The 26,644-nt window shown below is 40.4% G+C and overlaps 1 protein-coding gene across 2 annotated transcripts in view; it reads left to right on the top strand.

Annotated features, from left to right (window-relative positions):
* ahr1a (aryl hydrocarbon receptor 1a) overlaps window positions 1–26,443 on the top strand; it is a 34,466-nt gene extending 8,023 nt beyond the window's left edge. The window contains exons 3-11 of one of the 2 annotated variants that reach the window (XM_084089516.1): window positions 13,280–13,368; window positions 13,494–13,583; window positions 15,168–15,291; window positions 16,080–16,210; window positions 16,882–17,081; window positions 17,321–17,430; window positions 20,099–20,240; window positions 21,139–22,459; window positions 23,236–26,443. In XM_084089516.1, coding sequence (XP_083945642.1) covers window positions 13,280–13,368; window positions 13,494–13,583; window positions 15,168–15,291; window positions 16,080–16,210; window positions 16,882–17,081; window positions 17,321–17,430; window positions 20,099–20,240; window positions 21,139–22,459; window positions 23,236–23,319 — 2,291 coding nt within the window. In that variant the 3' untranslated portion in view covers window positions 23,320–26,443. The remainder of the gene's footprint in view (window positions 1–13,279; window positions 13,369–13,493; window positions 13,584–15,167; window positions 15,292–16,079; window positions 16,211–16,881; window positions 17,082–17,320; window positions 17,431–20,098; window positions 20,241–21,138; window positions 22,460–23,235) is intronic. The other variant, XM_084089517.1, reaches the window with a different exon arrangement.
* Window positions 26,444–26,644: the final 201 nt, after the last annotated feature.

Here is a 26,644-nt window from a genome sequence, read left to right as displayed (position 1 = left end):
ATCTCTGCTACACAGACGTCCACCCTCACATTCCTGAGCAATGTATATAAATGGTGGGTAGTGTGTTGTAAAACCATCACCAGAAACATGAGCTACATGAGCATGGATGATTCATCCTCCCCTCAATCCTCAGAGTCGGAGCTGAGCAACCAAATGATGGAAAGGCTGACTATGGCACCGAGAAAACCTTTCGGACATGTCCGTTTGACAAGTTTTCTCCATGAAATTTCGGAATGGACTACAGCTGAATATGTAATGGGTAGGAACCGTGTATTCGGATACAAATTTCACAAACCAACTCGAGTTGTTACACTCTACACCACTGACAGCCTCGGAGAGTTTCAGACTGGGCAAGACGTGTGTCTGGTATTTCCTGAAAAAGACTGGACTCTCTTCTACAATCGTGTATGGAAGGATCTGAATGATTGTGGTGAGGAGCCTTTGTACATTTCAGAGTGGGACGGGGTAAACAATAATGTCCGGTACCGTGTGGTAGGTGACCATACTAACAAGAACCCTAGTGATTCTGTTTACATATTCTGCTGTAAAGACAAGACAAAGCTCAAAAACAACCGGTCTGCGCGCATACGGCCTAACGAGCATCACAAACTGTATGAAATGCAATTTTTGTTCGACTGGGGCGATCTGAATCTCCTGAATATGGTTTTTTCAGTCATCGACAAAATGTTCAAATGGTGTGACATGCATGACGGATACAATAAAATTAAAGTGCAGCTGTTCCACCCTGAGACATGTGAACGGAGCGGCATATGGTCTCGGCCATCCCCACCCATTTACTACAGCCATCCTAAAGCTCGCAAGCCAGACCTACTCAAATAACGTCTATTAATCAGGTTTTGACTGCTACAACAACCCCGCCCCCTTTACTACAACTATCATAAATTCCTGCGACCAGACCCTTCCAAGCAACATTTATAAACCATGGCTGAAGACGGCGCTTCAGAACCCCATCATGTATGCAGCTGCGGTATCTCTTTCGGCAGCATTCTCGACCCTCCCAACGACAACGCAACCCACCATACTCTGACTGACGCCTGCGGGCCATTGGGCATACACAAAGACTGGGCTCCGGCTAAAACTATCAAACGTCGCATAGACTTTGAATCATGCATTGAAAGCGATTGGGGTCCGGGTAACATTTTCAACCCTGAACCATTGGACCTGCGCAAAGACTGGGCTCTGGCTGAAAGACGCAAACGTAGCTTAGACTGGGATCCGAAGATCGAGTGCGACTGCGGTTGTACTAAACCTTGGTCACCACCACTATCCAACAAAAAGCTTGAATCTCACAACCTGACTGACCTCTCTCATGCTAAACCCGGTTTCGATGCTACAGACGGATGTTTCAGCGACGTGGGATTCAAAATCATAAAAGCCGCGACAGTGGTATTGCTGCAACATCTCATCGGAAAGAAGCTGAAGGACGACTGCGAGGGGTGTGAGATTGATCACCCCAGTCAACTGCAACATTCCTGCCTGTTCGACCCACCTAACTACTACTTTGACACACATTTTGATGAACTTTCAGGCAAACTGTTTAAACCCTTTTTTCATTCAGTCATCACTACCCTTCTGGAGCGGTGTGGGTTAAAATCTCAACCCCAACGTATTCAAGGAACAGTCGGGACTATTCTGCACGAATTAAAAGACGAACCATTCATCGCCGCTAAGCTAGAAGAAATCAGGACGAGACTTCTGGACAAACCCTGCGAGGAAATAGTGCACGACGTCGTTGATCTCTGGGAAGGTCTCTCGATCGTGAATGGAGAGTGACCAAGACCCCACCAGTATGGGTGCTGCCTGTAGCCTAAAGAGCTGTATGGAATTCATGTTTAAAGACCATTACAGACACCAGATGACCGAACTGATGAATAAGATTATTGCGGATGCATCCCACCCTGATACACCGTGTTATGAAACTGTGCGTGAGGCAAATCTCAAGAAAAATATGATACATATAAGAGGACTGGCTAATTCATGGGACGATTTGACGGACAAATGCGCTTATGGTACCGATCCGCCTGATGTAATGATAAAACAGGTTCTAGATATGATGTGTGAATCACAATCTCTACTAGGGATCACCGATGTGCTGTGTACTTGTACGTATGTGGCGGATGTCTGTACCGAGCTGGTAAAGAATTCAAAAGAATATGACTCCGATGATGAGGATGATGCTGTTCAAATTGTCGAAGTGATTAAAAACGTTGAAAAAATTATCGAAATGTATGTCGATTACATCCTAGACAAAAACATGATGGCCTGTCGTGACTTTCTTTTCTGGTTAGATTACCGTTGACTTCATTTTACTTAGACTATGCATGTAACATTGTTATATCTAATTTTACTATATTCCGTTTTGTACTAACATCATTATATTCAATTTTACTTAGATTTTGTTGTACTAACATTATTATTATTATATCCATGTAGGCTATATTCTATTATAATCATTTTTACTATCTTCTATTATAATCATTTTTACTATCTTCTATTATATTAACACCATTTATCCATGTTTACTTATATCATGTATCCTGTAATTTTTTTTAATAAAAGATTGATTCAAACCACATGTACGCGTTATTCTTTTGCAGCGGTTGAAACGGCAGCATGTCGGAGCTCATGAAAAAGGCTTATTATACACCCTCCAACCCCGGCTCTTTAGGGGGTAAAAAACGATTAAAGGACGCCGTCTTAAAAGAAAGTGGGGTCCGTCTAAGCGATAAAAAGGTTTCAGAATGGCTGGCTGGTGAGGATGCTTACACTTTACACAAAACAGCTCCTATAAAATACAAACGAAATAGAGTGGTTGTGTACGGGGTCGATACCCAGTTCCAGGCCGATCTAGTCGACATGATCGCCTATGCCAAGGATAACGACGGCAATAAATATCTGCTGACTTGCATAGACGTATTTAGCAAGTACTCGTGGGCTCGTGTGTTGAAGAATAAGAGTGGGCCCGAGGTCGCTAGAGCGTTCGAGTCTATACTCGAGGAGGGTCGTGTGCCGCAGAAATTGCAGACGGATCAGGGGAAGGAATTTTTTAACAAACAATTTCAAGATGTAATGAAAAAGCACAACATTGATCATTTCGCTACCGCTACCGATTTGAAAGCCAGCGTCGTAGAACGATTTAATAGAACGTTAAAGAGTCGTATGTGGAGATTTTTAACAGCTACAAATTCCCGACGATACATAGATGTTTTACAAGACATTATGCAGGGGTACAACACCAGTTATCACCGAAGTATCTGCATGAGACCTGTGGACGTCGACAAAGTAAACGAGGATCAAGTGTTTCAAAACTTGTATGGTGATATAAAGAAGACCGAGAGAGCCATATTTAATTTCAAAGTCGGCGACGTCGTCAGGATTTCTAAAGTGAGAGGCCCGTTCGCCAAAGGTTATGAGCAGAACTACACGGAAGAATTTTTCACCATATCCGCATGCATTCCGCGACAACCCCCGGTCTACAGACTCAGCGATTATGACGGTGATGTCATCGAGGGGGTTTTTTATGAAAAAGAGTTGCAAAAAATAATTGTGAGTAAAAACAAATCTTTTAAGGTGGAAAAGATTTTAGGTCAGAAAAAACAAGGGAAATCTATGCTTGTTTTAGTGAAATGGCTAGGCTGGCCTTCAAAATTCAATAGTTATATAGATAAAAAAACACTGTTGGACTTAAAACACCCCAACGTTTAATGGATGAGTTCATACGAGCGAAGGACAGTCATGGATGATCAAGGGTTCTACATTACGCTACCGTGCAATGCATCGAGGTCGGTTTACCCCGAAAATCGCATATCCTGCTATACAACCAGGTTAGCAAAAGCTATACAATTGAAAGGACAATGGGAGGTGGGCCTCGCCGAAATCGAATATCCTAGAAGTTGGTATAACTTTAATGACAAAGACGGGAATTTCACCCTGCACACAAGTCCCGTATACAAAAATAGTGGGGGTCCAAAAGATGCGCTTAAAGAAGACTTACCCAAGTTTATTGTATCGAGGGAATTATACATATCTGGTGGGTACTACGCGAACATTCGTGCGATCCTCCGTGTGATAAATCAACTTCTAGCCTCCACGGGTGTATTGGATTACGATGAATTAAAAAACAAAGTGTTTCTGATCGCGAAACCCAATGTTTCAGTCAGCTTTCAAGGCAGACTCGCCACTATTTTAGGAATGATACCGGACGATGCTCTCGGACGTTCGAACTACCATAAAGAAGCAGATTTTACTACGAACCATATCACGTACGCTCCTCATCAATCCGATATCAACGCTGGGTTCTACACAATGTACGTTTACACCGACATCATTCAATATCAATCGGTCGGTGATTCTTACGTACCGCTTTTGAGATGCGTACATATATCGGGTAAAAGCAGCGACACGGTCATTGCTAGATACGACAACCCACATTACGCATCGATCAACAAGGATCACATCGCCAGCATTACCATAGAGTTGAAGGACGACCAAAACCGCGAAATACCATTTTCTTACGGGAAAGTCATCGTAAAACTACACTTTAAACCAACCAATCATTCTATTCTTTAAAATGAGTTATTACTATAGTCCTAGAGAGCACAATACCGCGGACTATGTGGACTATTACCGAAATCAGGCCGGCGGCGGTTTGCCAGGCTATGCCGGGGGAGGGGTTATGTACGGGGCAGGGTTAGGAGGACTTTTCAGAGGTTTGTTCAGGATGGCCATACCTCTGTTAAAAAGAGGATTTAGCATCGCAAAACCCCACCTAAAATCCGCCGCTAAAAATATAGTATCCGACGTCGTCTCAAACGTATTGACGCGGGCGCATAGCAATAATGCTAATGCTCAAGACGGATCTGGACTGATGGTCATGGCCCGTAAGAGGATGTCTAAACCACCTGGTGTGAGGAGGCGTGGTCAATGGGGTAAGAAGAAGAAAACAACAAGTGGAACAAAGAAGCGTCCAGTCGCACGTAGAAAGCGTAAGAAGTCTGTTAGTCGAAAAGCGACGGCCAAGAGATTCGTAAAAACCATATTCTAACATGGCGCTACTACATCGTATGTCGGGAGAATGCATCAAGTCCGAGTTGGACTTATTTACGGTCCCGCTGACGCAGACAGTTATTGAGAAAAACGGCTATTTAGAAGTTGCCCCTTTATCAGCCATATCGGACACCGCGCCATTAGAGTTTTTTATCGCAGGCAACGGCGATGATTACGTAGATCTAAATAACACGATGCTCTATCTACGCCTGAAAATCACGAGACCTAATGGAGCGGACATTGTGCATCCTGCGAGGGTTGCCCTAATAAATTACCCCGGAGCCACAATTTTTTCACAAGTCGACGTGACCCTAGGCGATCGTCTGATATCACAGAGTTCGAGCACCTACCCTTACCGTTGCATCATAGAGAGTCTGATCAACTACAGTAAAGATGCGTTGGAATCTCTTTTCTCTGCCGGACTGTTTTACAAAGACACTGCCGGTCACATGGATGTGAATGACCCCGTAGGCCGTAACGCGGGGTTGACGAAGAGATCGACCTACACCAGCGAAAGTAGGGTGGTGGAGCTGATGGCCCCTATACACAGTGATATATTCTTTCAAGAAAAACTTTTGCTGAATGGAATTGACATCAAGATACGCCTAATTAGAGCAAAAGTTTTTCTTGAAAGAATATATCACTGTGTATAGGGGCCATCAGCTCCACCACCCTACTTTCGCTGGTGTAGGTCGATCTCTTCGTCAACCCCGCGTTACGGCCTACGGGGTCATTCACATCCATGTGACCGGCAGTGTCTTTGTAAAACAGTCCGGCAGAGAAAAGAGATTCCAACGCATCTTTACTGTAGTTGATCAGACTCTCTATGATGCAACGGTAAGGGTAGGTGCTCGAACTCTGTGATATCAGACGATCGCCTAGGGTCACGTCGACTTGTGAAAAAATTGTGGCTCCGGGGTAATTTATTAGGGCAACCCTCGCAGGATGCACAATGTCCGCTCCATTAGGTCTCGTGATTTTCAGGCGTAGATAGAGCATCGTGTTATTTAGATCTACGTAATCATCGCCGTTGCCTGCGATAAAAAACTCTAATGGCGCGGTGTCCGATATGGCTGATAAAGGGGCAACTTCTAAATAGCCGTTTTTCTCAATAACTGTCTGCGTCAGCGGGACCGTAAATAAGTCCAACTCGGACTTGATGCATTCTCCCGACATACGATGTAGTAGCGCCATGTTAGAATATGGTTTTTACGAATCTCTTGGCCGTCGCTTTTCGACTAACAGACTTCTTACGCTTTCTACGTGCGACTGGACGCTTCTTTGTTCCACTTGTTGTTTTCTTCTTCTTACCCCATTGACCACGCCTCCTCACACCAGGTGGTTTAGACATCCTCTTACGGGCCATGACCATCAGTCCAGATCCGTCTTGAGCATTAGCATTATTGCTATGCGCCCGCGTCAATACGTTTGAGACGACGTCGGATACTATATTTTTAGCGGCGGATTTTAGGTGGGGTTTTGCGATGCTAAATCCTCTTTTTAACAGAGGTATGGCCATCCTGAACAAACCTCTGAAAAGTCCTCCTAACCCTGCCCCGTACATAACCCCTCCCCCGGCATAGCCTGGCAAACCGCCGCCGGCCTGATTTCGGTAATAGTCCACATAGTCCGCGGTATTGTGCTCTCTAGGACTATAGTAATAACTCATTTTAAAGAATAGAATGATTGGTTGGTTTAAAGTGTAGTTTTACGATGACTTTCCCGTAAGAAAATGGTATTTCGCGGTTTTGGTCGTCCTTCAACTCTATGGTAATGCTGGCGATGTGATCCTTGTTGATCGATGCGTAATGTGGGTTGTCGTATCTAGCAATGACCGTGTCGCTGCTTTTACCCGATATATGTACGCATCTCAAAAGCGGTACGTAAGAATCACCGACCGATTGATATTGAATGATGTCGGTGTAAACGTACATTGTGTAGAACCCAGCGTTGATATCGGATTGATGAGGAGCGTACGTGATATGGTTCGTAGTAAAATCTGCTTCTTTATGGTAGTTCGAACGTCCGAGAGCATCGTCCGGTATCATTCCTAAAATAGTGGCGAGTCTGCCTTGAAAGCTGACTGAAACATTGGGTTTCGCGATCAGAAACACTTTGTTTTTTAATTCATCGTAATCCAATACACCCGTGGAGGCTAGAAGTTGATTTATCACACGGAGGATCGCACGAATGTTCGCGTAGTACCCACCAGATATGTATAATTCCCTCGATACAATAAACTTGGGTAAGTCTTCTTTAAGCGCATCTTTTGGACCCCCACTATTTTTGTATACGGGACTTGTGTGCAGGGTGAAATTCCCGTCTTTGTCATTAAAGTTATACCAACTTCTAGGATATTCGATTTCGGCGAGGCCCACCTCCCATTGTCCTTTCAATTGTATAGCTTTTGCTAACCTGGTTGTATAGCAGGATATGCGATTTTCGGGGTAAACCGACCTCGATGCATTGCACGGTAGCGTAATGTAGAACCCTTGATCATCCATGACTGTCCTTCGCTCGTATGAACTCATCCATTAAACGTTGGGGTGTTTTAAGTCCAACAGTGTTTTTTTATCTATATAACTATTGAATTTTGAAGGCCAGCCTAGCCATTTCACTAAAACAAGCATAGATTTCCCTTGTTTTTTCTGACCTAAAATCTTTTCCACCTTAAAAGATTTGTTTTTACTCACAATTATTTTTTGCAACTCTTTTTCATAAAAAACCCCCTCGATGACATCACCGTCATAATCGCTGAGTCTGTAGACCGGGGGTTGTCGCGGAATGCATGCGGATATGGTGAAAAATTCTTCCGTGTAGTTCTGCTCATAACCTTTGGCGAACGGGCCTCTCACTTTAGAAATCCTGACGACGTCGCCGACTTTGAAATTAAATATGGCTCTCTCGGTCTTCTTTATATCACCATACAAGTTTTGAAACACTTGATCCTCGTTTACTTTGTCGACGTCCACAGGTCTCATGCAGATACTTCGGTGATAACTGGTGTTGTACCCCTGCATAATGTCTTGTAAAACATCTATGTATCGTCGGGAATTTGTAGCTGTTAAAAATCTCCACATACGACTCTTTAACGTTCTATTAAATCGTTCTACGACGCTGGCTTTCAAATCGGTAGCGGTAGCGAAATGATCAATGTTGTGCTTTTTCATTACATCTTGAAATTGTTTGTTAAAAAATTCCTTCCCCTGATCCGTCTGCAATTTCTGCGGCACACGACCCTCCTCGAGTATAGACTCGAACGCTCTAGCGACCTCGGGCCCACTCTTATTCTTCAACACACGAGCCCACGAGTACTTGCTAAATACGTCTATGCAAGTCAGCAGATATTTATTGCCGTCGTTATCCTTGGCATAGGCGATCATGTCGACTAGATCGGCCTGGAACTGGGTATCGACCCCGTACACAACCACTCTATTTCGTTTGTATTTTATAGGAGCTGTTTTGTGTAAAGTGTAAGCATCCTCACCAGCCAGCCATTCTGAAACCTTTTTATCGCTTAGACGGACCCCACTTTCTTTTAAGACGGCGTCCTTTAATCGTTTTTTACCCCCTAAAGAGCCGGGGTTGGAGGGTGTATAATAAGCCTTTTTCATGAGCTCCGACATGCTGCCGTTTCAACCGCTGCAAAAGAATAACGCGTACATGTGGTTTGAATCAATCTTTTATTAAAAAAAATTACAGGATACATGATATAAGTAAACATGGATAAATGGTGTTAATATAATAGAAGATAGTAAAAATGATTATAATAGAAGATAGTAAAAATGATTATAATAGAATATAGCCTACATGGATATAATAATAATAATGTTAGTACAACAAAATCTAAGTAAAATTGAATATAATGATGTTAGTACAAAACGGAATATAGTAAAATTAGATATAACAATGTTACATGCATAGTCTAAGTAAAATGAAGTCAACGGTAATCTAACCAGAAAAGAAAGTCACGACAGGCCATCATGTTTTTGTCTAGGATGTAATCGACATACATTTCGATAATTTTTTCAACGTTTTTAATCACTTCGACAATTTGAACAGCATCATCCTCATCATCGGAGTCATATTCTTTTGAATTCTTTACCAGCTCGGTACAGACATCCGCCACATACGTACAAGTACACAGCACATCGGTGATCCCTAGTAGAGATTGTGATTCACACATCATATCTAGAACCTGTTTTATCATTACATCAGGCGGATCGGTACCATAAGCGCATTTGTCCGTCAAATCGTCCCATGAATTAGCCAGTCCTCTTATATGTATCATATTTTTCTTGAGATTTGCCTCACGCACAGTTTCATAACACGGTGTATCAGGGTGGGATGCATCCGCAATAATCTTATTCATCAGTTCGGTCATCTGGTGTCTGTAATGGTCTTTAAACATGAATTCCATACAGCTCTTTAGGCTACAGGCAGCACCCATACTGGTGGGGTCTTGGTCACTCTCCATTCACGATCGAGAGACCTTCCCAGAGATCAACGACGTCGTGCACTATTTCCTCGCAGGGTTTGTCCAGAAGTCTCGTCCTGATTTCTTCTAGCTTAGCGGCGATGAATGGTTCGTCTTTTAATTCGTGCAGAATAGTCCCGACTGTTCCTTGAATACGTTGGGGTTGAGATTTTAACCCACACCGCTCCAGAAGGGTAGTGATGACTGAATGAAAAAAGGGTTTAAACAGTTTGCCTGAAAGTTCATCAAAATGTGTGTCAAAGTAGTAGTTAGGTGGGTCGAACAGGCAGGAATGTTGCAGTTGACTGGGGTGATCAATCTCACACCCCTCGCAGTCGTCCTTCAGCTTCTTTCCGATGAGATGTTGCAGCAATACCACTGTCGCGGCTTTTATGATTTTGAATCCCACGTCGCTGAAACATCCGTCTGTAGCATCGAAACCGGGTTTAGCATGAGAGAGGTCAGTCAGGTTGTGAGATTCAAGCTTTTTGTTGGATAGTGGTGGTGACCAAGGTTTAGTACAACCGCAGTCGCACTCGATCTTCGGATCCCAGTCTAAGCTACGTTTGCGTCTTTCAGCCAGAGCCCAGTCTTTGCGCAGGTCCAATGGTTCAGGGTTGAAAATGTTACCCGGACCCCAATCGCTTTCAATGCATGATTCAAAGTCTATGCGACGTTTGATAGTTTTAGCCGGAGCCCAGTCTTTGTGTATGCCCAATGGCCCGCAGGCGTCAGTCAGAGTATGGTGGGTTGCGTTGTCGTTGGGAGGGTCGAGAATGCTGCCGAAAGAGATACCGCAGCTGCATACATGATGGGGTTCTGAAGCGCCGTCTTCAGCCATGGTTTATAAATGTTGCTTGGAAGGGTCTGGTCGCAGGAATTTATGATAGTTGTAGTAAAGGGGGCGGGGTTGTTGTAGCAGTCAAAACCTGATTAATAGACGTTATTTGAGTAGGTCTGGCTTGCGAGCTTTAGGATGGCTGTAGTAAATGGGTGGGGATGGCCGAGACCATATGCCGCTCCGTTCACATGTCTCAGGGTGGAACAGCTGCACTTTAATTTTATTGTATCCGTCATGCATGTCACACCATTTGAACATTTTGTCGATGACTGAAAAAACCATATTCAGGAGATTCAGATCGCCCCAGTCGAACAAAAATTGCATTTCATACAGTTTGTGATGCTCGTTAGGCCGTATGCGCGCAGACCGGTTGTTTTTGAGCTTTGTCTTGTCTTTACAGCAGAATATGTAAACAGAATCACTAGGGTTCTTGTTAGTATGGTCACCTACCACACGGTACCGGACATTATTGTTTACCCCGTCCCACTCTGAAATGTACAAAGGCTCCTCACCACAATCATTCAGATCCTTCCATACACGATTGTAGAAGAGAGTCCAGTCTTTTTCAGGAAATACCAGACACACGTCTTGCCCAGTCTGAAACTCTCCGAGGCTGTCAGTGGTGTAGAGTGTAACAACTCGAGTTGGTTTGTGAAATTTGTATCCGAATACACGGTTCCTACCCATTACATATTCAGCTGTAGTCCATTCCGAAATTTCATGGAGAAAACTTGTCAAACGGACATGTCCGAAAGGTTTTCTCGGTGCCATAGTCAGCCTTTCCATCATTTGGTTGCTCAGCTCCGACTCTGAGGATTGAGGGGAGGATGAATCATCCATGCTCATGTAGCTCATGTTTCTGGTGATGGTTTTACAACACACTACCCACCATTTATATACATTGCTCAGGAATGTGAGGGTGGACGTCTGTGTAGCAGAGATATCAGTGTTTATGTCCGATTCAGTTGTTGCAAAGACAGTACACAAACACAGAAAATACACCCAACTCGTGTGCACAAGAGATAATGCTTGTGTGACACAGTCTTCAAACTTTCTGTCAAAACCACATGATCTACGACTAACTAGGACAATAGGGCAAACCATAACAACAACATATGCCGGAAAGACACCGGTAGATAAAACTGTCAAAACACATGATCGAACGCTCGATATGACAATCCATATCCATATCTATACAAGCCAGAAAGGGCGGGACAGCTCAACGGACAACCGGAAGGGCGGGGACCAGATGTCTTATCTGTGGGCGGGACCGGAAGTCATCAATCATTTTGACACATGGTATAGGGTTATAACTACTCTGGGTCAGTGACACAATGCATTTTTATTGATTTATTTTAATTTGTTCAAAAATATATTTAAAATGCAATTGATTCCTACAGTGGCTTCAAAACAGCTATTCTATGATGAGCATGGTTTCCATTTCAATTAAAATGTATATATTATACATACACAGAGCCGGACAGTAACGGAGTACATTTACTTAAATACAGTACTTAAGTACAATTTTGAGGGATCTGTACTTTACTCGAGTATCATTTTTGGGGAGTACTCATGACTTTACTCAAGTACATTTGAGAGGCAAATATTGTACTCTTTACTCCTCTACATTTCTATCCATAACTGTGAGTACCTGTTACTTCTTCTAAAAAAAAAACAAAAAAAAACATTGGGACAGCCTATCAGCAATCACCTTCAGCTTTCCGCCAAAGTCAACTCCATGGTCAGATTTAGATAAGAGACGAAACCATGGACGAAACAATGGATGAAAACGCAGCAGGTCCACCTCGCCAGACTATTTCAATTTTCTGAACAAGTTAATGATAGTTTTCGCTTCAAGTGTTTGGTGTGTTTACCAATGTAAGCACTGTGGCAGTAGTAATGCAATATTTAGAAAATGTACTCTTGTACTCTTGATACTCAAGTACTTTTAAAAACAAGTGCTTTAGTACTTTTACTTAAGTAGACATCTGACTGTAGTACTTTTACTTGTACTTGAGTAAAATTTAGCAAGGGATATCTGTACTTTTACTCAAGTAATGAAGCTGTGTGTACTCTGTCCGCCTCTGTACATACATACATAATATCTAAATTAATTGAAATGGAAACCATGCTCATCTTAGAATAGCATATTGAAGCCACTGTATGAATCAATTACATTTTAAATATATTTTTGAACAAATTAAAATAAATCAATAAAAATGCATTGTGTCACTGACCCAGTCATGTAATTAACTAATTAATTGTTTTGAAAATGTATCGGTTGGGAACATCAATTCTTCAAGATTTTATACTGTACATAACATAAGTTAAAAAAAGTTATTTATTTGAAAAAGTTTTTCAAAATCATATGAAACCAATATGAATAGAGAACAATTTAGAACTTGGCACATGCTTTTTAAACTAGATTTTTTCTTTTCTTTAACATGGGCTCTCTTATTTGTTATTGACCCAATGTCTGTTTGTTAAGATACCTCTCATTGCCATTGCATGTCATAAACCACTCTGTGAGCAAACCTTTCATGACTCATGTGTGCCAAGCACAAGTATTTTTCAACCATGACTGTGTATTGTTAAACCACTGGGCATTATGATTTGCTTTCACTTTTGGTTGTTCAGATGCCAACAGCTCTGTGATATAAGTTGCCATTGTTATACATTTATTCATGTTTCTCTCTCACTATCATTATTACTGCTTTCTAATGCAGGAAGTTGTGCTGTTGTTTGATTATGCCTGATCAAGTGCCCTCACATGACATTAAATATTGTGAAAGGTTACCCATACTTTTCTCATCATGTCTTTGTTGAAGAATTGGTATTATCTGTTTTATCTATTGTGCAGAGCTTCTTGCTTTAATGCTTGTTTGCTGTTGCAGTGACCCTGAACTCAAAGAACTCCAGCCAACTAGCAAATAACACTAAACCACAAATTCAGGAGCTTCCAGAGGGAGAATGTTTACTACAGGTGAACTCACTGCTGGGAAACATTAGTATTTTAATTCAAGCACATAGATCTAGACAAAAACACAATCAAATTGATTTAGAATTCTATTAGCAGCATAACTTTATCTACCTACGTTTTTTTTATAGCTTATAAATGGCTTTGTGTTGGTGGTCACCTCCAGTGGCACAATCTTCTATGCTTCCTCCACCATTAAGGACTACTTGGGGTTCCATCAGGTTCGTATTGGTTTGCGTATGTATTGTGGGGGTGGAAGAAATTGCAGCCCAAAGGGTTTATTTGTAGGGGCTAAATTGGACCGAAATGATCTGGATTTACATTATAGCACCTTCTCTTTAAAAAAGAATAGGGCTGGGTTAATAATACCAGTTTCTCAATTATAATCAATTCTCATTTTGATCAACCAATATTAATCCTTAAATCCCAGAAATCATTAATTTATTCTATGCTGTCTTCAGTTATCAGACTTTTGAAGCTTTCAAATTCTGTCAGTTATAATAAAATTCAAACAATTAATACCGTTTTGATGGTCTTTAATGTGGTGTGACAGGTCGCTGTAGCCGCCTCAGTTCAAACGGCATGTGAACCGATCATCTCTTCCTCTTTAATACTAGTTATAGCATAAACATGAAATAAACACAAAATGACACAAACATGAATATAGACGTCAATAAAAGCTTGTAATCAATGTCACGTAACAATATATTTACCTCAAAAAAGCCATTCAATGACATTTGCTTGATAGTTAGGTAGAAAAATTAACATTGAGCATTTTGCTAAGTATATGCACTATATACTTTTTTTTTTTACTTAACTTGTAGTTCTTCAATGTATGAATACATTTGCATAAAAACAAGTTTAGGAAAGCCACCATTTAAATGTTTATATATAAAAAAAAACAACGAATTGGAGTAGAAACTGGAGAAATCTGAGTTATTATAAAACCGGCCTTATGTTCAATTTAAATATTTGTATACAAATGTATTTTTTTCCTTCAGATAAATTGACATATAGTGTACTTGATATTAATCGGTATCTGTCACAGTTGGGTTGAAAATAGAGATGAGTAAAGGATCTAAATGCAGCAGTTTTACGTATATTTTACTAAGGAACTAGGAAACAAGAACACGTTCAAATTGAATAACACTGAATTGCATTTAATCGAATCGCAAGATTGTGAATCAAAATTGAACCGAATTGTGAAATTTGTGTCAATGCCCATCCCTAAAAAAGAACAAACAAAAATATTGGCAATTTGTTTGTCAGTCCAGTTTGTTCAAATTTCACCTACCCAAGTTTTTGTTTGATCCACTGCACACATCCCTCATCAATTTAGTGAATCTACTCACTCAAAAACATTTCAAGGTTCATTACATTAAGCATTATGGACCTGATATTATCCAAATTTAAGCCAGTTATTCAGTTGTTGTTGTGACGCTACTGGAAAGATTTCTTAATTGATGTCACCAGTCTTTTTAAATCCCTCATAGCAGATTTCTAATTTATTGTGTGTGAAATTCCAGCTTCTTCCCACAAATGTGATTCTAAAAGCACTTCCTCACCGCAATCAGAAATCAAGCTGTAAACAAATACCAACTTGAATTGAATTGTTTTGCCAGACAAAGCAGGCTGTGAACAAATTTAGATAAAAACAGGTTCATTAGAGGTTGAGATTGCTTAGACATTTACCATTTGTTTTTTTTCTTCAGCATTTAGATTCAGATTTCTTCATAAATTTGGTAACAGCTGTAATGAGCAGCTGTGAAACTACTTGCAGTAAAACCGATGTGTTTTGTTTGCAGTCGGATCTCATCCATCAGAGTGTGTACGAGCTCATTCACACTGAAGACCGGGTTAGGTTTCAGAAGCAGCTCCACTGGGCGCTCAACCCCAGCTGCACTTTAGACGCCGGACAGCTAGTGCAAGGTAGAAAATAAGTTAACTAAACATCTCTCCAAGCAGACCATGAGCAGACCTGAGCATTGTGCCTGGACAACTGAAACATTCTGTCCCCATTCCATCAACACAAAGAGCCAATGAAGATGGGATTGCATTTGTCTGCAAACAAAGTTTGACAAACTTCCATTATGACAGACATCCTAGTTTACAATCTTCATTAAAAAATAAATCCAGGAATAACATGATTTTAAAACAACAAAAGCAATACATTTCAATTAACTTCTAAAACATTGTCATTAATGGCTAACAATTTGTCAAGGTATCCGAATGTTTTTTCTTAGAATAACAAAGAAGTTTGTTACGGACCATACTTTAAACCAACAGCTCACTTGATTTCAGACAATCTGAATATTTCCCAAGATGCTTTTCTGTTATATATGCTCTGAGGATTCAGGTTCATATGTGTAACCGCCTCTTATAGCTGGTGTTCAAAGGCTGTGCCAGTTTACTCTGGTTACAGATTGGGCTTTTTATTCTCAACCAAGCTGGATCGGTTTTCATCAGATCTAACGCTGGCAATTTGGAAGGCCTGTCATTGTTATACACATGACAGCTGTACTAGACAGCACACACACACACACACAGCACATCTAGCTGTTAGCAATGACACTACCTGCAATGAGTTATATAAACACTTACACTGCCACCAATGTATTATTATCACTTTCTATGTTATATAATCTTAGAGAGTTTTGTATTTAATTATGCTTTTCTCTATATTCAAGTTTAAATGCACTTGCTTTGCTTTTGTCAAGCTTCCCATGGTTCACCACTGCCTCAGACGTACTACAGGCCAGAGCAGTTGCCACCAGAGAACTCCACCTTTTTGGAGCGAAGTTTTGTTTGCCGGTTAAGATGTCTCTTGGACAAGTCATCTGGCTTTCTTGTAAGTTGAAATGATAATAAATAAAAAACTAAAAAGCTTTTTGGTCACACTTTATATTAGGTGTCTTTAACTACTATGTATTTACATTTAAAAAAATAATTGTTAGGTACTATGTACTTATTGTGTTCATGTTTTTTTTGCTGCTATTGAGGTGGTATATGAGTAAGGTTAGAGAAAGGTTTAGTAGTTTGGGTAGGTTTGAGGTGTAAGGGAAGGGTCATGTATGCACATGTAAAAACATGTATACAATAAGTGCATTGTATCAAATGATTAATTAAAATTTGAGTACATAGCAGTTAAAATCACTTAAAGACCATATTGTACTGTAAGGGGATTTACAGTCAAAGACCCAGAACCAGAAATAATTAATTAAGACAAGAGTCAGAAATATAATAAATGAAAGAAAAGTTTTACTGAAGATAGTTTGCAGTTTCATTAGCAGAAGTCAGCTTTAAGACTCACAAGGTGATAATCCAGATGTACGTCACAATATGGAAGAAAAGATCTGTCGCTATTTCCATTGCATCACATAGCTCAAATGAAAATTCTCCAAAAAATTCATCATCTCTTCATATTGGTTTCAAAGAGAGGTTGGGGAAAATTAGCTGAACTCTGTGGAATGTATTTACATATGGTCGAATGAGTTAAATAGATGGGTTGTACTTTTATAGGCCATGAACTTTCAGGGGCGTTTGAAGTTCCTGCATGGGCAGAATGAGAGGACAGCAGATGGCAAACCCATCCCTCCTCAGCTGGCCTTGTTTGCCCTGGTCAGCCCTGTGCAGCCTTACATACTGGAGATCCACACCAAGAGCTTCATGTTTGAAACCAAGCATAAACTGGATTTCACGCCCACCGCATGTGACCCAAAGTAAGACATATTAGCTCCTATCAAGTGTGAAAAAGCTTGCGGTTTTGTTCTCTGTTCACTTCAGTTTGTTTCAGTTGACTTGTAGTGGCATCTTTATCTCCTTAGATTTGTGAATGTTTAAAAATTACATTAAATATTTATTCTTGTTGTAAACAATAATTGGCCCTTAATTTGGTGCTCTTATACCATCAGTATCTCTCACTTTCAAAGCCATGTGTTTCTTTTTTCCTTCTCCACAGAGGAAAGATTGTTCTGGGCTACACAGAGGCAGAACTGTTTTACCGCGGCTCAGGCTATCAGTTCATCCATGCAGCAGACATGCTGTATTGCGCCGAGAACCACATGCGGGGTAAGACTCCTTTTATCACAAATGGATAAAGAAAACACACTCACCTCACTCACGCTGGGTTTCAACATTGATGTGTCAGAGGACGGAGATCTAACTGTTGTTGAAATAATTGTATTGCTCCTAAAAGTACAAAAAGACATCGTAATCCTCATGAATCGAGCGGTTAAATCCAAGTATTCTGAAGAGACACGATCACTTTATATGATGAACAGATTTAATTTCGGCTTTTATTCACATATACCGTAAATCCTCTAATATAGGCCCGGGCCTTTATTTTACTCAAGCGCATCGCGGCCCAGGCCTTTATTGGAAGGAGGCCAGAATTAGAGACAGGCCTTTATTTCTATTTGAGCAAAACGGACTACTAAAACGAGATTTTGTGTCTATTTGAACCTATAAAATACTAGGTTCATTTATTGAAAATAAATTCTCCACAGCTGCCATGGTAAACAACGTTAAGTAAATTTTTCACGTAGGCTATCTGTACTTTACTTAAGTAGAATCAATAGTGCTAGTGCATACTTTTGACTTTTACTTCGTTACTTTTTGCAGCAATTATTATACTTTCTACTCCACTACATTTCTACAACGTTTTGTTACATTTTCGTTACCTAAGCTGTCACAAAGAACCGGCAAAAGTAATGAATATGTAAAATAGCAAGGAGACATTTCAATTGTTTATTAATAAACAAGCGTTTTCTGTGTCGGCTGCAAAGATGAAGTTGATGAAGACGATGCTGACTCGTGATCTTCGCAGTAGTGAACGCGCCAGAGATAAATGCGCATTTCATACGGATTAAGCAGAGAGCAGTCTGTTTTCTTTTGTTTTGAATTGTTCTGTTTAAAAGTACACATTTAAAGCTGTCTAAAGATATATTTATCAGGTCTGTGAGGCTTGCCATATATACGCTGAGTTTCGGTTAATTTATGAGACGCGCTTCAGTTTACACGCTGGTGCCTCCGTGTCGTGATTATCTATTTTCTACTATATTTACTTCTTATTTATTAAATCCTGGCAATTGGTTGATGAAACATTGATTAAAATTAAGATACAATTAATACAAAACGAAATTCACTTAAAAAAAAGGCTTTGTGCTTTCTGTTTGAGGTGTCTGTGAAAGTTTTAAAGCTGTCTTTTAGTGCGGCTTTCAGTGCGCTCACGTCCGTAACATTGTTTTTTCCTCATAAATGGAGACACGAAAAATAAATTAAAATGAATATTTTGTGTTCTGTGGAGAGCCAACCTGTCATGATTCCTGTCCTGTGTTTCCCTTGTCTTGTGTGCCCTTTTGTTATTTCCTGTTCTGTGCCATGTTTTGTAGTCCTTTGTAGTTTTTCATGTTGATTAGTCTCCCCAGGTTTTTCTAATTAGCCACACCCCCTTGTTATCTTGTTTAGCTTGTTTGTCCCTGTGTATTTATAGCCCCTGTGTTTCACGTGTTACTTTGTCAGTTGTTGTACATGTAATGGTTGCCTCTGTGATTCCCTGGTTTTGTTCCTTTGAGTTCCGTGTTCATGTTTCTTGTTATTTTATTAAAATACCCTGCGTTTAGATCCTCATCTTCACCTGTCTTCCTCAGCACATTACAGAACAACTGACCCAGTAACACGTGAAACACAGGGGCTATAAATACACAGGGACAAACAAGCTAAACAAGATAACAAGGGGGTGTGGCTAATTAGAAAAACCTGGGGAGACTAATCAACATGAAAAACTACAAAGGACTACAAAACATGGCACAGAACAGGAAATAACAAAAGGGCACACAAGACAAGGGAAACACAGGACAGGAATCATGACACAACCCTTCTTCATCCGGTTAGTATTACTTTTGGTTTGCGCAGTGTAATTCACAGAATTACTAAAAAATATTTTGCTGCCTAAAAGAGATTTTTGTGTCCCGTAACGCATGTGTAGCCTAGGCTATTTCCCTCATATTAAATATAAAACGCATGTGTAGACTGATATTTTTCAATATGTATTAAATGCATTTTCTGAGAATTTATATTTCAAGTTTTTACTGCAAATGTCCCGTTTATAACGCTGGAATTGTCCAATATTAAATTTATACTCAACTAGTTTTGTGGTGTAGGTCTACGTATTGTATAATGTTAACTTCAAAAAAGGGGTGTGTCGCAATTCTGCCTTCTCTCACAGGTTCGTAGGTCTGAGTGTAGTGATTTCGGATTCATATTGCATATTGTTACAGCCCTAATTATTAGAATATATACATTAAGAGAATAAATTGGTAATAAAATGTTACTATCACAAGCATAATGTTGTGGCCTGCCCAGTAAAACGTTGGTTCTAATAATAGCCCCGGCCACTATTAGAGACCGGCCTTTATTTACCTCCGCCGACAGCGAGACCGGCCAATGTTAGAGACCCGGCCGCTAATGGAATACAGGCCAATATTAGAGGATTTACGGTAAGCATTGATCAGCGCACATGTGTAGATAGAGCACAGCAAATATGGCAAACAGAAGCTCAAATGTGTTTGTTTGACGTGCAAGAACCAATGACAAATCTACATATACCATATACATAAATCTGAAATTAATCTTTTAAAAGGGGACTGCTAAAAGCATATATACTTTTTTTATTATTAATGGTAGCAACATAGTTGCTGATTATTTAAATTAATTTAATAATTTCTCTCCCCTGCAGCGATGAGGACGGGTGAAAGCGGGTTGACTGTTTTCAGACTCTTGACTAAACAGAACCTCTGGATTTGGGTACAGTCCAACGCTAGACTTGTCTACAAAAACGGGCAACCAGATTACATCATTGCCTCTCAGAGAGTCATCACGTATGCCTTTATTTGTGTCTTTGTGAAGTTGTCTCTTTTTGATATTGAATATCCTGTATATGTTTTCCTGTGTTGTTTTATTATGAAGCAGTATTCATAGCAAAAGGTAACCGCAGATAATTTAATCTTAGTTGTAATAACTGTTGATAAACTGGTATACCTTAAAGTCCCCCTGTAGTCAATAATTGTATCCCTAGAAAAAAATCTCCATGCCTTAAAATAGCTTGAATGTAGCTCTACACCCGTGCTTCATTTAGTATACGAGGTTCTTTGAATATGCAAATTAGTCCTGCCTCCACTCACTCACACCAGCTCAGAGATCCACTCGTTGATGATCACACATTGACATTATTGGTTACAAGTTAGTTTGTGACATCAGAAACACCAGCGATTTCAAAACGAGTTTTTGAGACTGTCTTTGGTTCACTGCAGTTTTAGGAGAGAATACTCAGCAATGGTGTTTTATGCTTACTTATGACTTTTCACATGTTTTGTCTTAAAGCATATTAAAAACACCAATAAGACATACTGTATAAACAACATTTCACCACAGGGGGACTTTAAAGTCAGCATGAAATTAAAATTCACCCTATTTATTATTTAGTTATTGATCTTATTATGTATGATTCATCCATGCATTTTTTTAATTTGTTTGACTCATAATTTTTAGTCGTGATGAAATGGAAGTAGCAACAGATCTTTTCTTCTGTATTGGGGGATGTGTATCTATAGTCAGCAAAGTGGCAAAACAGAAACCTAAACCCTATGCTTACTTTTGCTGTGTTGCAAGCACTTTTATTTCTTTCAGATCTAGTATTAATATTGTTATTTGGTAATAGCATTTAAAATTGTTTCTGTAGGTGTCTTGCTTAAGAATGAGTCATTCTGTCTTCTGTAGGGACGAGGAGGGTGAGGAGAACCTGAGAAAGCGTGCTATGATGCTTCCCTTCAGCTTTACTACAGGAGAGGCTGTTCTCTATGACATGAACCTGCCCAGATCTCTGGGTAACACCACACCTTCTGATCCCACTGCTCAAGACAACAATAACCAACTCAGAACCACTGGAACTGTAGACCCTGACTCCCTGCTGGGCTCCATGCTGAAGCAGGACGAGTCAATATATGTGTGTTCTGCAGATAAGCGCTCTGTGTCGGTACAGGGATTAGCGAATGAGGATCTTGGTGGGATCTTTTTCAGTAAGTGGCAAGAAAGTGTTATGTCACTCTCTGAAAGCTCTGTGTTCAAACAAGAACCAATCGTTGGCTCTGGAGGAGATGACAACTGTGAGATACTGAGCTTCATGCGGAGTTTAGGTATCAGCCCAGAAGATCTGAAGTCCCTACAACAAGACGAACTGTTCCTCAGGATTGACCTTGATGGTCGAAATGACGTGGCAGACCTCACAGATGGCATCTTGTCCTATGTGCAACAGTCTCTCGGGACGAAGACGGACAGTGTAGGTGATGTCCAGGACAATGTGAAGGAGAAGTGTCTCATCGGGAAGCCTACTCAGACCTTCACACCTTCACAGCAAGCTCCAGTGTTAATCCCAGAGGATTCATGTGATCCTCTCACATTAGTACCTCAGGAGCAACAGATGACTTTTACTATAGCACATCCTGAACCAAAGACACAACACTTCACAGGGATACAACCTCACACGGAACTGAAGGCTGCTGCAGATCTCCAAAACAATCCTCAAGGACAGCAACACTCAATGTATCAACCATACAAAGAGACTGGAATCTCACAATGCAAACTTTCACACATTACAATCCAAAAACACCAGGTTCAGACGACGAGCCAACAGTCACAGTGCTCACACCTTCCAACTCTGGATCAGCAGGTGTGTAAAACACTCAAAAATGCTCAGGTTTGTGGGAACCTCACTGAAGTTCTAGCCAGTGACACACAGCAGGCTCCTCCCCTCCTCCAGCCAGAGCTCCAGCAGCCTGGATGCTTTTACCTGGAGACACCTCATGTGGATCTGAAGCACCCTTACAGAAACCATCTAAGCACTGTGTCCATCAGCTACTCCCAGCAGCTCTCTTCACCTTATATCACTGCTGGTGACGCAGGCTTGAGCGAGTTCACGGCTCAGGACATCGAGGAGCTGCTCAATGGCCTGGATGGTGATATGGAGAGGAAGAGGTACTCAGGACAGGATGAAAGAGTAGGTTTCCGACCAAGCCTGGATCAACAAGCTTACATAGGCCAGGTTAGAATCAAACCACTCATGTGTGGTTTAACTATCTTAACTCTTAAAAATGAAGGTTCTTAATTGGCATCTATGGTTCCATGAGGAAACTTTTACATCCATGGATCCTTGCAATTGCACAAAAGGTTCTTTATAATGGACTTTAATTTTTGCATAGTACATTGCAGCATCACCTTTTTTTCTCACAATGTCTGAAACGGTTTGATGAAGGATTTGGTCTCTGTAAACCCTTCCTTTCCTAGAGCGTCAGATGGCCTAGTCTGTTGTGATTGGTCTACCACTCACAGTGTGTGTTCAGAAACAAAACGGCCATTACCATATCTGAATTTCATAGTACTGTACTTTACTGAATTATACTTTACTGTAAAAGTAAAATATTCCATCACCGTAAATAGTGATAACTGATGTTTCAGTCACCAATCTGGCAGATTTAGTGAGGGATTAATTAGACGGAGTCTGATTGTGAGTCTTTTTGAATGGTTCATTATAAAGACTGGCTCAAAAGTATAGTTTTGCTCATATATATATATATATATATATATATATATTTTTTTTTTTTTTTTTTTTTTCATTCACTAAAAAAGAACATAAGAGGCATTTGTTCATAAATTAGACTACATTGGTCATGCTGTATGTTATTGTTTGCAGCCCATTCGATTCAAACTGTAAATTCTTTTGCTGTGGGCTTGTAAAATCGGTACTGGAAAAGATTGACTTTGGGATTTTAGAATTGACATTTAGATAATTAATCATACTAAAATCATCTCTCTAATCAGTTTCAGAATGGAGGCCACACAAACTATACAATGGAGAGTAACACGGCACATCTCGCACAACATCTCGGCCAGCGGCAGAACTAGAACAGACCACGTCCAAACCTGTCTTTTGGAGGATACTTGCAGCTTACAGGTCCTTGAAAACCTTGAAAGTTTGTGAATCTGAAAAAAAAATTCAAGGCCCTGGAAAGTTTTTGAAAATGAACATACATAGATACAGGTCCTTGAAAGTTTTCTCGAAAAAAATCCATATTAATCCATCTGGTTCACTAATGTTTTATTTCGCCAACACTTCGTGGCAGTGGCATACTAGCTTGCTTGATTTACTTTAGTTATGCGCATTTACGCGTTACGTTACGTGTTTCCCGTGTGAGGTACTTTGTGTTGTACTGTTGCCATGACGCGCGCTCGAAACTACTTCTATGGTTCCTCAACGGTTCACAGACACACCGTGAAATATTGCAAAAATAGTCTGAAACCGCAGAAACGTGATGCCTGGAAATTTCAAGATATCTGTCTCACCAAAGAAGATTACAAAGAATGGTCCCGTATTTAAAGGTAAAATTATGTATTTTACATAGACCCACACATTAATTTGAGGGTGATTGCATGTTAGCATCTTTGTTTCCATAGAGACGGAGTCTAGAGAACATGCGCAACAATGTATCTTACAAGGTAACACGATGTAACCTTCCTCTCACCTGAAATGTGTCCCCACATTAAGTCCTTGAATTTGAAGTTAACCAAGGTGTGGGAACCCTGAATAATAATAAAAAAGGTGGAGCTTTGTTCCTACCTATTAGAGGTCACCATGCTCTGAGCTGTGATGATCATTGGCTGTCTAGAGATGGCAGCTGTGGTCATACAAACCCATAATGCCTGGGCCAGAAAAGATCACCAGTAGAATGCAGGATGAGGACAACGAAGCAGAAATTGGGGTGAAAGAAAGGCTGAAAATGGACAAAGAAAGGCACAACTGTCTTGTGGCTCAGCATGAAGTCTAAGATGAATGAAGAACCAGCCCGTTTGGATCAGCTAGATATAAGAATCTGTGGCTTCCCTGTTAAATGAACAGTGCTGTCACTGTGCTTTGATAAAAGGTCTCTTTAAATGTCTCTCATGAGATGTTGCAAATCTATTGGCCTGTGAAAAATGTGCCCTAAAGAAATATATATATACAGTGTGGACCAAACAAGCCTTGGTTTTTCAAATATGTAATAACGTTTATTAAGTAGGACAACATACCTATCTAATTTGTAGTTCTTTACATGCTCGCTACTTGTTTCCTCTTTAGATTAAAGTGCTTCTGAAAAAATTGGGTTGAGATGGATTTCTTGTGCTCACCAAGGCTGCATTTATTTGATAAAAAATACAATAAAAACAGTAGTATTGTAAAATATGATTACAATTTAAAAGAACTGTTTGTTTTTTCAATATATTTGAAAATGTAACATTCCTGTGATGGTAAAGTTAGATATCTGTGGATCTGTTTTTCCTAAAGTTGTTGAGTCCTGCAATCCTTTAAGTTTGTTCAACTTGCATCTACACCGTTGAGCCAAAATATCATGTCCACCCGCCTAAAATGCCGTTGGTCCTCTGTGTGCTGCCAAAACAGCGCCGACCCGCCGAGGCATGGACTCTATAGGACCCTGAAGGTGTCCTGTGGTATCTGGCACAAACACGTTACCAGCAGATCCTTTAAGTCCTGTAGGTTAAGAGGTGGAGCCACCATGGATTGAATTAGTTGGTCCAGCACATCCCACAGATGCTCAACTGGATTGAGATCTGGGGAATTTGGAAGCCAGGGCAACACTTTGAACTCTTCATCTTGTTCCTCAAACCATTCCTGAACAATGTGTGCAGTGTGGCAGGGTGCATTATCCTGTTGAAAGAGGCCACTTCCACCATGGGAACACCATTGTCATGAAGGGGTGTACCTGGTCTGCAATAATGTTTAGGTAGGGTGACACGTGTCAAATTTACGCCCAGATGAATGGCCGGACACATGGTAACCCAGCATAACATTGGCCATAGCATCAAACTCCCTCTACCGGCTTGTCATCATCCCACAGTGCATCCTGGTGTCATTACTTCCACAGGTAAATGGCCAACATGCACATGACGGTCCACGTGATGCAAAAGAAAACGGGACTCATCGGACCAGGCAACCTTCCTCTGCTTTAAGGTCCAGTTCTGACACTCGCGTGCCCATTGAAGGTGCTTTCGACAGTGGACAGGGGTCATCATAGGCACTCTGATTGGTCTGAGGCTATGCAGACGCAGCAGAGTGCAACACACTGTCTGTTGTGACACATTCCTCCCAAAGCCATCATTCAAATTTTGTGTGACTCGTGCCACAGTAGACCTTCTGTTGGCTCGAACCAGACGGGATAGCCTTCGTTGCCCTCGTGCAGCCTTGGGTGCCCAACACCCTGTCACCGGTTTGTGATGCGTCCCTCCTCGGACTGCTGTTGGTAAAATACTCACCACTGCTGAACGGACCGTTTCAGAGATCCTCTGACAGTTTGTTTGCAATTACAATTTGGCCTTTGTCAAAGTCACTCAGATATTTATAACAGGCCATTTTTTCCTGCATCCAACACGTTACAAGAATTACAAGAGCTGATTGTTTGCTTACCATCTCATCTCTTAATATATGGCCTTGTTAGGAGATGATCAATGATATTCCCTTTACCTGTGACTGGTCACAATGTTTTAGCTCATTAGTGTAAATGGATATAAAAATATATTTACTGGAGATATTCACCACTATTCACTGGACCAAAATCAAATTAGATAACAGCTTGAACTCAGAACTTGTAAATGAATGGATTCCTTCAACTCATTTAGAGCAACACGGGTAACACGTTCTGAAAGAACACTAAAAGTTAGTCGGCCTTCTCTGATGAACAGTTCAATAAAGCTTTTACAAAGCATGCGTGTAGCTGATCGGATCACTTCAGCTTATCTGACTAACTAGAATGAGTATGAATGTGGCATCCTGGTGGGATTTTGCGATACATGAATTATGATTATTTAATCATTTTTAAGATTTAATTACTGGGTCTGTTTGAAACATTTCCTGTATTTGAGTACCTCCCGTTTTTCTCTTCTTTGATTGTGTAATACCGCCCTCTGTTGTTTGGAACAGTATTGGCAACTTTGTGATTTGGTTGGTGATTAATGAAAATAAAAATGATAATAAAAATGTTTCACCTTTTTTTTCCCTTTAAAACCAATTATATTTATATTGACATATATATTCCATAGAAATACTTATACATAATAATGCTTATTTTAATGCCTTTCTATATTACATTAGATACATATTTATATTAAATGAAAATCTAAAGTATATTTGTAGTGTAAATATAAAGTGTAATATCATGTAATAATATAATGTGTGTAT

Source organism: Abramis brama (assembly GCF_963993115.1).
Source record: "Abramis brama genome assembly, chromosome: 17".
Classification (NCBI taxonomy): Eukaryota; Metazoa; Chordata; class Actinopteri; order Cypriniformes; family Leuciscidae; genus Abramis; species Abramis brama.
This window is presented reverse-complemented; position numbering and strand designations above follow the sequence as displayed.